The 12,249-nt window shown below is 43.6% G+C and overlaps 2 protein-coding genes and 1 long non-coding RNA gene across 7 annotated transcripts in view; 1 reads left to right on the top strand and 2 right to left on the bottom strand.

The window, feature by feature from the left end:
- Positions 1 to 4,795, bottom strand: part of LOC106591594 (tektin 4) — a 23,520-nt gene extending 18,725 nt beyond the window's left edge. Inside the window, 4 exon segments of the mRNA XM_045713275.1 lie at positions 3,965 to 4,037; positions 4,171 to 4,203; positions 4,206 to 4,460; positions 4,723 to 4,795. Coding sequence (XP_045569231.1) covers positions 3,965 to 4,037; positions 4,171 to 4,203; positions 4,206 to 4,460; positions 4,723 to 4,795 — 434 coding nt within the window.
- LOC106591603 (lipopolysaccharide-induced tumor necrosis factor-alpha factor homolog) overlaps positions 1 to 12,249 on the top strand; it is a 19,245-nt gene extending 6,996 nt beyond the window's left edge. Inside the window, exons 1-6 of one of the 5 annotated variants that reach the window (XM_045709437.1) lie at positions 5,309 to 5,476; positions 8,931 to 9,042; positions 9,632 to 9,756; positions 10,458 to 10,532; positions 11,071 to 11,221; positions 11,409 to 12,249. In XM_045709437.1, coding sequence (XP_045565393.1) covers positions 9,633 to 9,756; positions 10,458 to 10,532; positions 11,071 to 11,221; positions 11,409 to 11,514 — 456 coding nt within the window. In that variant the 5' untranslated portion in view covers positions 5,309 to 5,476; positions 8,931 to 9,042; position 9,632 and the 3' untranslated portion in view covers positions 11,515 to 12,249. Of the gene's footprint in view, positions 1 to 5,191; positions 5,477 to 8,930; positions 9,043 to 9,627; positions 9,757 to 10,457; positions 10,533 to 11,070; positions 11,222 to 11,408 lie in introns of those variants that run through there. The other 4 variants (XM_045709439.1, XM_014182822.2, XM_014182829.2 and 1 more) reach the window with 4 other exon arrangements.
- LOC106591617 (uncharacterized) lies at positions 28 to 2,382 on the bottom strand. The gene is made up of 5 exons (XR_001325435.2): positions 2,305 to 2,382; positions 1,635 to 2,092; positions 989 to 1,460; positions 549 to 620; positions 28 to 365 (listed from the first exon to the last, which is right to left on the bottom strand). It is a non-coding gene; the product is annotated as an uncharacterized lncRNA (long non-coding RNA).

The following is a 12,249-nucleotide window of genomic DNA, read 5'->3' as shown; positions in this document are numbered from 1 at the left end:
ATCAAATGAGAGACTTCAACCAGTAGAGAATGTGGAACACTTTATTGAAAGAAGTTCATTATCCAAGTGTTATAATTAAGTTATAATTGTAATATTATTTAAAAATATTAGTACAATCTGTACTTCAATGCACAGCTGGTACACATAAAAACAGTGGAAGAAATGTGGGGAGAGAGGTGTGAGTGTAAAAGAGAAAGAGGTAAGAACAGAGGAGCAGGGAAGGATTACAGTGCTACTAAACTTAATTACATAAGTGTCTCCTAACCAGCCTTGGGCCCCAAGTTGGCATGAAGTTTATCTTAACGGTGGGTGAGGTGGCGATGATGGGACTGGGGGTTGTCATCCTCTCTCACATCAAAACATACCTGCAGACGAGAGACAGAATAAAAATTTTAAAAACAAGGCTTAATCATGCTATCACTGTCAGTCATCATAATCATCAGGAGGTAAAATTCTAAACTCTGGGACTACTACATCTCGATCTGTATTTCAATGTAAAGCATCTCTTTAATAATACTTCCTGTTGACCCAACCAAGTGACCTCTCACCTCTGATCATGCTGTGCCCTCTATGTAGCCAGTTCAGATACAGGAGGGGTTCACCAACACAGCTGATATAACCTAGAGCAGATATTCCCAAACAAAAATGTGATTCACATTTCAATAACCATTTTTTTTAAAATCAATTTTCGATGAACAAACGGTTTTATATGTAAGATGGTTAAATAAACAGCAAATTTATTGAATTTTATTATATTATTTTGTGCCCTTGTCCTATAAGAGCTCTTTGTCAATTCCCATGAGCCGGGTTGTGACAAACTCACACTCATTCTTATGTTTAATAAATGTATAGTGTGTGGGGCAGGCTTACAATGATGGCAAAAAAACAACATTTGAGAGTGTGCTGACCCTGGTGCTAGAGGGGGTATGCAGCTGGAGGTTGAATATTGAAGGGGTACAGGACTATAAAAAGTTTGGGAACCACTGACCTAGAGGATTACGGGAGAAGGGGCGCGAGGGATGGAGTGAAGGAGACTTAGAGACTTATTGAATAACTGCAGTTCATATAGCTAAGTAAATGGAAGAATACTCTTATTGCAATGTGGATGGCTCTTAAAAGAGCCTTTGGTTTTGCATAGTGTACTCTGGTGTTGCCAGGGAACAGCATCCTCTTCGAAGAAGTAGGAGGTGAAGGTCTCCCGCACACAGATTGCCTCCTGTGCTGCATTGTTGGCCCCCATCCTGGCAACATCCTGCAGAGCAGCAGACCTCTCCTCTGGCACATGTAGGAGAGCTGCAGATCCCCTCCTGTTCATCATCATGAAGTTATGCAGGACACAGGTAGCCTTCACAGATGCCTGAAATCCCCACGAGACAGTCCCAGATGGCCCTTGCCACCCAACTGTGCAGTGCCCTACACAGTAACTGTAGGCAATCGTTTTGAAGAAAGTCGCAAGGCATCTGTAGGAATATGGAAGATAATGTCATTAGACTTTTACGTCACCAGGTCATTGTGGATTACTAAAGTATAATATATCTTATAACAAACATGATAACATTGGATAGATGCATGTGTAGCATGTGACAACAGCAGGATCATATCAAGGATAGCGTCACAAATGAATACATAAATACCACTTGAAGCTTGATGATGACTTGATCATTTGAATCAGCTGTGCAGCGCTAAGGCAAAAATAAAAATGTGCACCCCTTTGAGACCCCAGGAACAGGACTGGGAACCATTGCTCTTTTTTTTTTTTTGTCATTTAGCAGACGCTCTTATCCAGAGCGACTTACAGTAGTGAATGCATACATTTCATTATTTTTTTGTTGTTGTCTGTGCTGGCCCCCCGTGGGGGGCTCTTCATCTGCAGACAGGGTTTCACAGCTCTGTATCTGAGGGCAGAAAACAGACTTCATTATACTAAAATTAGACTGCACTGAATATTATGTTACAATTCTCTGTCCTCACTTCTTTCTATGGAGTGGAACTACACAACAGTACCTGCCCTATCCAGAATAGCCTACTCTACCTTCTTTGACAGTTGGAGCAGCTATCCGTTCACTCTCTTCCATGGCTGTTAGCTAGTTACCTACAAATGCATTTGGAGTTTATTTTACAATTACATCAAGATAGCTAGCCATTATGAAGTTAGGTAACTGGTGATATTTAATTCAGTTAGCTAGCTATGCAGTATGTAAAGTTGGCTAGATAGCTAGCTACGTTAGCAGCTCAGTTGAGTTAACTTGCACTGTAGCTAGTTAGCTAATAATAAATAAACTGTGTTGAAATACTTATACTAACCTTACTATTTGTGAAGTAAATTGACTGGTATGCTTATTGGTCATAGCAGTGTACAACGTTTCCATGCTTTTAGGGCCCATAATGCAGTTCTTCCAAAAATGGGCGTGGCTTCAACGTTTTCAGATTTGAAGAAAATGGCGGAAAATATGCTGGCGAAATCCGACGAGAAAAGATACGAATTCATTGCTTTAACTAATGACACATGTCAAGGAAATGTCGAGCAATGTAATAAAGTAATTACTTTTCAAATAAGTTACACATTATGTTGCCAGACGATTTGTTAGCTACGCTATCCTTACGAACCGCATAGCATATCAGCAGAGTGAATTTACATACGCAACCTACCGACTTGATTATTCACGTAATTCTTAGCAGTATCGTCGTTGAGCGTTCTTAATGGACATTGTTAATGAAGTCGTAAGAGGTCTTGTCATTTGTTTTACTAACAAGCTAGAAAGAAGTTGCATAGTAACAGCATCAACTTCCGAATTGGAAGGATACCTTTCGTTTGCAGTTTCCTAAAATTAACTAATAGTATATACACTCATTAAGTATGTAGTATACATTATGTTATGGGTATTCGAACACGGGTATAGTCTTCCCCCCCAAAGTGTATTTACTTGAATAGGTTCTCCCAGCAGCAATGTGGACGATTGGAAACAGGGCAGCAACGTTTGTCACCAGAGCGGTTTAGAGCACACTATTATTTAACTGTTTATAAATGAATGAAATGGAGAATAGATTTCACTATTTACCCATTTAAAAAACAGATCTTCATACAAATTTACTATGCTGAATTATTGTCGCACAACCGAACTGCTGCTGCCAGGATGCCCACAAGCGAGCCACGCGGTAGTTTACCGCGTGCAAGTGTACACAGGCCATAACAAATATCCTTTTAATTTCATGCACTATACACACAACGATACACATAATATAAATGACGACGCGACACAGCTTTTGTTTCTTATATCCCATACGTAACTGTATTGCAGAAATACAGTTTGACATTTGCTATCATTGTTTTTTTCTATGTTGAGTGCATGCTTCATAGTTTACGTGGTAACAGTCATTGGTATAATTTAACCATTATCACTCTCAAGTAAATAGTCACAGTACAAAGTAATGTCTTGTTTCCCTCTATTCCTCAGCAGTGATGGGTGCCGCGGTGTTCTGATAAAGGAGGTCCGACCTGAATCCCAGGGTTAAAATACGGTTCCGGAAGGGCGTTGGGAAATGCCCACCCTCTGCTCACCCCAGTAGAACTCTTTTTCCCTTTGACGAGTTTAAAATAGCTATGTACAGTTATACATTTATATTGTCTACTGTTATTGCTAAAATAATGTTTGCATTTAACGTTATATCATTATTGTATAAATGTAAAACTTGATGGTTTGCAGACTGGCCTTGGAGCTGGCCACTCCTCTTATAGTCTCCATGGAACATCCCATCAGTGAGTTGATTTTTGGTTTATGTACTTTCTGTTCCTGCACGTTATAGCTTAGTTCTTTTTTAACTTAATACTTTATAGGACAGTCCATTTTTCAAGTAATTTAGCCCTTGGTATATTTTAAAGCACTTTGGTTTATTTCCTTGTCATAATTTGTATCGTCCAAGTTTTGATAAATAAAAACCCTTATTGTTTAATTGTGACACTCACTTGATTTGATTGACAGCCTGACTCAGCGTTCTCTTCAACACAGCCTGGATGCTCCTGACCAACTCCACCTCCTGCGGTACACAAACACAACCATCACCTTATTTTCAGATTGGTTTCTAGTGAAATCACGTCTAGTCAACATTTAGTAATGATACAAGTATTTAGGTGAACTAGAGCAAAGACAAATCAATATTTTTTTTGTATCATCAGCAGCTCCTCTTCTATGTGGTCGCTGTTACCGACCGACAGGTTAGGTTATCCGTGGCAATGGCGAACGGGATCTCGGTGGCATCCAGCGACTTCAACAGCCTTCTCTTCTGCTGCAGGAGGAGGTCTGTCTCAGCCACCAGCTTTTCGACGTGCCGCTGCAGCTCCGACTTCCAGAAGTGGATATCCTGTAGTCTCTCGCCCAGGTGCCGCGTCCCCTCAGCTTGGGTGTGCAGAGTCCCGGCCTCGGTCTCCTTATACAGTGTTTTGGACTCATGGCGAATCCTCTCTGCGTTGTTTCAGTCTGTAACCACCTGGTGATGGGTAAAGAAAGGCTTGAAGTGCCATTCCTCTGGGCTGCCATTCCTCTGAACGGTACCCCGCGGTAGCCAAGCCGGAGGAGGGATACAAGTGTATGTGGGCGGGAGGCCATTCTAAAAGTGTGCAATGCCACAGATGTCTCAAGTTTTGAGGGAGCATGCAATTGGCACGCTGACTGCAGGAATGTTCACCAGAGCTGTTGCCAGAGAATTTAATGTTAATTTCTCTACCATAAGCCGCCTCCAACCTGGGTGGGCCTATGCTCTTCCAGGCCCATCTATGGCTGCCCCCCTGCCCAGTCATATGAAATCCATAGATTAGGGCCTAATACATTCATTTCAATTTACTGATTTACTGTAACTCAGTAAAACTGTTGAAATTGTTGCATGTTACCTTTATATTTTTGTTCAGTATACATTCTCAGGTAACAACAAATGGTGGATGGATGAACACACACACACTTTTCTAAAATGTATTCACCTGAAAATAGGCCTGTGTTAGGTGTTCTAATGACCTTTTTCCAAACACCAATGGACCAATGTTAGTAAAGTAATGACTGTCTAGTCTGAATTATGTTCTAATAGTCTAACTGCGTCTCAAATGACACCCTGTTCCCTAGATACAGAAGTGCACTTCATTTGACCAGGGATCATTGTCATTTGGAAAATGCCCCTGGTGTGAGTGGAATTTCCTGTTTCCTGTTATACTGGGATTTGTCATCACACAGTGATGATGCAATTACACTGGAACTAGTGAGTGACCAATGGGTGTAGTTATTTTCCATCAGGCTTGTGTTCACTATTCAGCCACTTAAGATAACGTTGTTACCTCATCTGCCTCACTCCTCCCTCACTCCTCCCCTCTGTGTATGCGCTCGTTCTCGCTCTCTTTCCTACTGGTTCACTTTCTCTCGAGGGAGTCGCAGCTCTGATCTTTAGGTCCACACAGTCCACAGTACCTCGTCTCCTCCAGGACTCCAAAAAGGTAAGGGGCTGTCGCTCTGCTCATTGCTGGGAAAGGGTGCTCTGAGATGGGGGGTTTCAGAGTGGTTCTTTGCAGGATATAATAAAATATGAAAGAGTTGTGTGTAGGCCTAGGAATATCTGTGTTTGTTTTGTGTGTGTTGCTACGTGAGAAGGAAAAGACTTGTTAGAAGTGGGGTGTTTTTTTAATCGGTTTAGAGACAACACAGCACCAGTCACCCTACCATCTTCTAACTCTGTCTTGGTGCCTAATGTTTGACAGCGCTGTTAGATGTGTACACACAGACAGCTCTGTTAGATGTGTACACACAGACAGCGCTGTTAATGTGTACACACAGACAGCGCTGTTAGATGTGTACACACAGACAGCGCTGTTAGATGTGTACACACAGACAGCGCTGTTAGATGTGTACACACAGACAGCTCTGTTAGATGTGTACACACTGACAGCGCTGTTAGATGTGTACACACTGACAGCGCTGTTAGATGTGTACACATAGACAGCTCTGTTAGATGTGTACACACAGACAGCGCTGTTAGATGTGTACACACAGGCAGCGCTGTTAGATGTGTACACACAGGCAGCGCTGTTAGATGTGTACACACAGGCAGCGCTGTTAGATGTGTACACACAGACAGCGCTGTTAGATGTGTACACACAGGCAGCGCTGTTAGATGTGTACACACAGGCAGCTCTGTTAGATGTGTACACACAGACAGCTCTGTTAGATGTGTACACACAGACAGCGCTGTTAGATGTGTACACACAGACAGCGCTGTTAGATGTGTACACACAGACAGCGCTGTTAGATGTGTACACACAGACAGCGCTGTTAGATGTGTACACACAGACAGCGCTGTTAGATGTGTACACACAGACAGCGCTGTTAGATGTGTACACACAGACAGTGGCAAACTGTACTTCACACATCAGTGAATTTGATAGCTAACCAAACCATGATATCATTAATGGGGAAATGTCCAGCTGTTCTGTGAGATGTTGGATTAAGGAAATGTAAATAAAGCCTTTCGTAAATGTTTAACTGACTAGGATGTGTGAGTTTGGGTTTCTGCCCATTGTAAATGGGTATAGTAAAGGTCAAGGTTGGGGTCAATTTGAATTGAAGTCAGTTAGTTTAGGCAGTAATCTGAAATAATTTTTAAAAGGAAATCTATATTGAATGACTTCTCAATAAATGGAAGAGAAGAAGCCATTTATTTTAAAGATGTTAAATGTTTTACATTCTTTATGAAGCATGTGACAAATACAATTTGATTTGATTTCCATAATGAACTCTCCCAACTTCACAGTACAGCCCCCCAACTTTCTTTCTCTCTCTCTCACACCCACAATCACACACACACACACACACACACACACACACACACACACACACACACACACACACATTAACACACGTACACACAGACTTCTTTTGCATCCTTTTATCTTGTCAATCACATTAGCAAGAAATGCCTCATCTAAGAATTTAAACTTCACTTGATGGCCCACCCAACTTTAACTGTCTTGATCAGTCTCTCTCTCTCTCTCTCTCTCTCTCTCTCTCTCTCTCTCACACACACACCATACAGTGAGCGGGCAGTCTGTATCAGGCTCCATTGTGTAGTGTGCTTGGCAGCTGATTGTTGTTCTGTTTGGTCTCTGACCCAGTCTTGAGGGAATCCCTAATGGCCCCATGTTACCTTTTGTAGTGTACTACTGTTGACCAGGGCCCATAGGGTAGACTACTACTGTTGACCAGGGCCCATAGGGTAGGATACTACTGTTGACCAGGGCCCATAGGGTAGTGTACTACTGTTGACCAGGGCCCATAGGGTAGAGTACTACTGTTGACCAGGGCCCATAGGGTACTACTGTTGACCAGGGCCCATAAGGTAGAGTACTACTGTTGACCAGGGCCCGTAGGGTACTACTGTTGACCAGGGCCCATAGGGTAGAGTACTACTGTTGACCACGGCCCATAGGGTAGAGTACTACTGTTGACCAGGGCCCATAGGGTAGAGTACTACTGTTGACCAGGGCCCATAGGGTAGAGTACTACTGTTGACCAGGTCCCGTAGGGTACTACTCTTGAATCGTTATTGCGTTGATTCGATCACAATTCCCACAGTAAAGGGAAACGTTGATAGTGTTAACGGGGAAAACTAGAAAGTTGAGGGAGGTTCAATCTCGTGCTTCTCTGCGCGGGCTGATTTTTCTTCTGCGGAGCAGCAGTCCCCCGCAACACACACACACACACACACACACACACACACACACACTAAACAACTCTACCTCACTTCCTGATGATCCCGTGGAACAAAGTCCAACAGATAAGCCTCCGTAACAGCTTCATAACAACACCATCGTCAACTACATGATGCTGTATCATATTTAGTGCAATGCTTTTGACAAGGGCCCATGGGGAATAGTGTGTCATTTGGGATTCGGAAAGTATTCAGAACCCTTGACTTTTTCCACATTTTGTTACGTTACAGCCCTATTCTTAAATTGATTAAATAGTTTTTTTCCCCCTCATCAATCTGCACATAATACCCCATAATGACAAAGTAAAAACAGTTTTTTAGAAACGTTAGCTAATGTGTAAAAAACAAACAAATGAAAATATCACATTTACATAAGTATTCAGACCCTTTACTCAGTACTTTGTTGAAGCACCTTTGGCAGTGATTACAGCCTTGAGTCTTCTTGGGTATGACGCTACAAGCTTGGCACACCTGTATTTGGGCTTTGGCTGGGCCTGTCTGGGCTTTGGCTGGGCCACTCAAGGACAATCAGAGACTTGTCCCGAAGCCACACCTGCGTTGTCTTGGCTGTGTGCTTAGGGTCGTTGTCCTGTTGGAAGGTGAACCTTCACCCCAGTCTGAGTTCCTGAGCACTCAGGATCAGGTTTTCATCAAGGATCTCTCTGTACTTTGCTCCATTAATCTTTGCCTCGATCCTGACTAGTCTCCCAGTCCCTGTCGCTGAAAACCATCGGGATGGTGCCAGGTTTCCTCCAGATGTGACGATTGGCATTCAGGCCAAAGAGTTCAATCTTGGTTTCATCAGACCTGAGAATCTTGTTTCTGATGGTCCCAGAGTCCTTTAGGTGCCTTTTGGCAAACTCCAAGCTGGCTGTCATGTGCCTTTTACTGAGTGCTTCCATCTGGCCACTCTACCATAAAGGCTTGATTGGTGGAGTGCTGCAGAGATTGTTGCCCTTCTGGAAGGTTCTCCCATCTCCACAGAGGAACTCTAGAGCTCTGTCAGAGTAACCATCGGGTCCTTGGTCACCTCCCTGGCCCTTCTCCCCCAATTGCTCAGTTTGGCCGGGCGTTCAGCTCTAGGTAGAGTCTTGTTGGTTCCAATCTTCTTCCATTTAAGAATGATGAAGGCCACTGTGTTCTTGGGGACCTTCAATGCTGCATATTTTTTTGGTACCCTTCCCCAGATCTGTGCCTCGACACAATCCTGTCTCGGAGCTCTACGGACAATTCCTTCGACCTCATGGCTTGGTTTTTGCTGTGACATGCACTGTCAACTGTGGGACCTTACATAGACAGGTGTGTGCCTTTCCAAATCATGTCCAATCAATTGAATTTACCACAGGTGGACTCCAATCAAGTTGTAGAAACATTTCAAGGATGATCAATGGAAACAGGATGCACCTGAGCTGAAATTTCGAGTCAATTTCATAGCAAAGGGTCTGAATATTTATGTAAATAATGTATTTCTGTTTTGTTTTTTTGAAATTTTCAAACATTTTCAAGAACCTGTTTTTGCTTTGTCATTATGGGGTATTGAGTGTAAATTTAGGATGATATTTAAAAAAAAATGTAATCCATTTTAGAATAAGGCTGTGATTTAAATAAATGTGGAAAAAGTCAAGGGGTCTGAATACTTTCCCGAATGCACTGTATTTATAGCGCAGCAGTATAATCTATGCATTTCCTTATGATGTGTAGATTTTTATGAAAGATAATTTGTTCTTAACGACTGACCTGGTTACTGTAAGTAAAGGTTATTGATGAGCCTGAGGTTAGAATGAATCAGGAAGTTAGAATTTGTATTTATTTATTGAACCAGGATGTCCCATTGGGATAAATGTGATATTGTGCCTTCAACTCTCTCTCTCAACCCCACCCCAGACAGTATGGAGAAGAGCCAGTTTGGACCCCCGCAGGACGTGTCGGCTCCCCCCTACCCCGGCCTCCCAGCGGGCTACCAGGGAAGTGGAGGGGGAACAGCCTACCCCCCTCAGTCTGGCTTCCAGGGAGGTAAGAGATCAGATCTACACTGATACTCTTAGGGACAGTTTTAAATTTACACTCTTAGAAAATAAGGCGTGATCTAGAACCTTCCTGGAACCTGAAAGGGTTCTTCCTGGAACCTAAATGGGTGCTCCTATGGGGACAGCCGGTGTGTGTGTCACGATAGCCATAGATGTCATGAACATCATTGTTAAGTACTGACCAACCACTCTGTATCTCTGGGTTTGTGTTCCCATAATGCTGGCCAACCACTCTGTATCCCTGGGTTTGTGGTCCCATAATGCTGGCCAACCATTCTGTATCCCTGGGTTTGTGTTCCCATAATGCTGGCCAACCACTCTGTATCCCTGGGTTTGTGGTCCCATAATGCTGGCCAACCACTCTGTATCCCTGGGTTTGTGGTCCCATAATGCTGGCCAACCATTTTGTATCCCTGGGTTTGTGTTCCCATAATGTTGGCCAACCATTCTGTATCCCTGGGTTTGTGTTCCCATAATGCTGGCCAACCACTCTGTATCCCTGGGTTTGTGTTCCCATAATGCTGGCCAACCACTCTGTATCCCTGGGTTTGTAGTCCCATAATGCTGGCCAACCATTCTGTATCCCTGGGTTTGTGTTCCCATAATGCTGGCCAACCACTCTGTATCCCTGGGTTTGTGATAAATGACACAGTGTATTGATGTATTTATCTATCCCTTATTTATCAGGTCCCCAACCCGGCATGTACCCACCACCTCCCCAATACGACATGGGCATGGCACAACCTACAAATCCCCCTGGGGGTGAGTGTCACACACACACACACACACACACACACACACACTGAATAAAACTCCAAACTGACCAAAACTACCTCAATCGGTTCCTTATTTTATTATTCACAGTACCCCGTGAAAAACGAGAACCAAGTTGTACACACACAAGGTATTGGCTGGACGTCCTGGCCTTAGCAACCCCTCGAATCCTCTACCTCTGTAGGGGTGTGAAATATAGAACTAACAACAAGCGACACAATTTTTTGGGGCCCTAAGTTGTTCTATCCAGTTCTATCCTGTTCTATCTAGCTCTGTCCAGTTCTATCCCATTCTATTGAGTTCTATCCTGTTCTATCCTGTTCCATCTAGCTCTGTCCAGTTCTATCCCATTCTATTGAGTTCTATCCAGTTCTATCTGGTTCTGACCAGTATTTCCCTCTCCCTACAGTAACCCGGGTGGTGGTGATTCTTTCTAGTCCTGTCCAGTTCTATCCCATTCGATCCAATTCCATGAAGTTATATCCAGTTTTATCTGGTTCTAACCAGTATTCTCCTCCCTCTGCAGTAACCCAGGTGGTGGTGATGCAGCAGCCGCTGCCTAGAGACGTGTCCGGCCAGATGACGTGTCCCCACTGTCAGGTCCAGGTTCTGACAGAGACCACACACACCACTGGACTGCTCACCTGGGTCATCTGTGGATCACTCGGCTTCTTCCTGTAAGTTGTACACGCATACACACACACACACACACACACACAGACACACATGTACCATATGCAGACATGTGGCACACATTCTTTTTTTCTCTCTCTCACAAACACACATACACTGTACAGATGGATACACACACTGAATCCCTTCTCTCTCTCTCTACCCCACCTCTCTCTCTCTCTCTCTCTCTAGGTGCTGGCCATGCTGTTTGATTCCGTTCTGTGTTGACTCCTGTAAGGACGTAGAACACCGCTGCCCCAACTGCAGGAGAGTGATCCACATCCACAAACGCATGTGAACAGACCTAGACCTGACACCTGCCACAAAGTGATCCACATCCACAAACGCATGGGAACAGACCAAGATGAGACACCTGCCACAAAGTGATCCACATCCACAACTAGCCCCGGCCCACAGCCACTGCTGCCACAAAGTGATCCATACCTTTATGAATCCATTCCAATACACCACTAGTCTACACCACTACACTACACCACTAGTCTACACCACTACACCACTAGTCTACTCCACTACACAACTACTCTACCCCACTAGTCTACACCATGACACCACTAGTCTACTCCACTACACAACTAGTCTACACCACTACACCACTAGTCTACACCATGACACCACTAGTCTACACCACTAGTAGGTCCAATAACGCTTTTAGTACCTGAGTAACGGTGACTCATATTTCCAACCATAACACACACACACTTGTGAAGCAATGTGCTCCTCATGAAAATGGAATGGCTGTTGGTGAGAAGTCACAGTGTAAAGACACTAGTCTGTCTGTGGCTGAGATGACTACTGGAAGACCAGCTTAACATTGACTAGTGTCAGTGTGTAACAAGCTAAGGCCACTTCTAGCAGACCTTTACACTGATTGTAATGTATGTTTGCTTTCATTCTGTGAATCTTCATGTTAGACAGAAAGTATGATTCTATTTGTATTGACGTTGGTATCGATTGGTTGTTGGGTTTTTGAAGGGACAGTCCACAGTTGAAACAATAAAAAAGCTGAACCCTG

Source organism: Salmo salar, chromosome ssa02 (genome assembly GCF_905237065.1).
Source record: "Salmo salar chromosome ssa02, Ssal_v3.1, whole genome shotgun sequence".
Lineage (NCBI taxonomy): Eukaryota > Metazoa > Chordata > Actinopteri > Salmoniformes > Salmonidae > Salmo > Salmo salar.
Note: the sequence above shows the minus strand (reverse complement) of the source record. Positions and strands in the feature narration are given on the sequence as shown.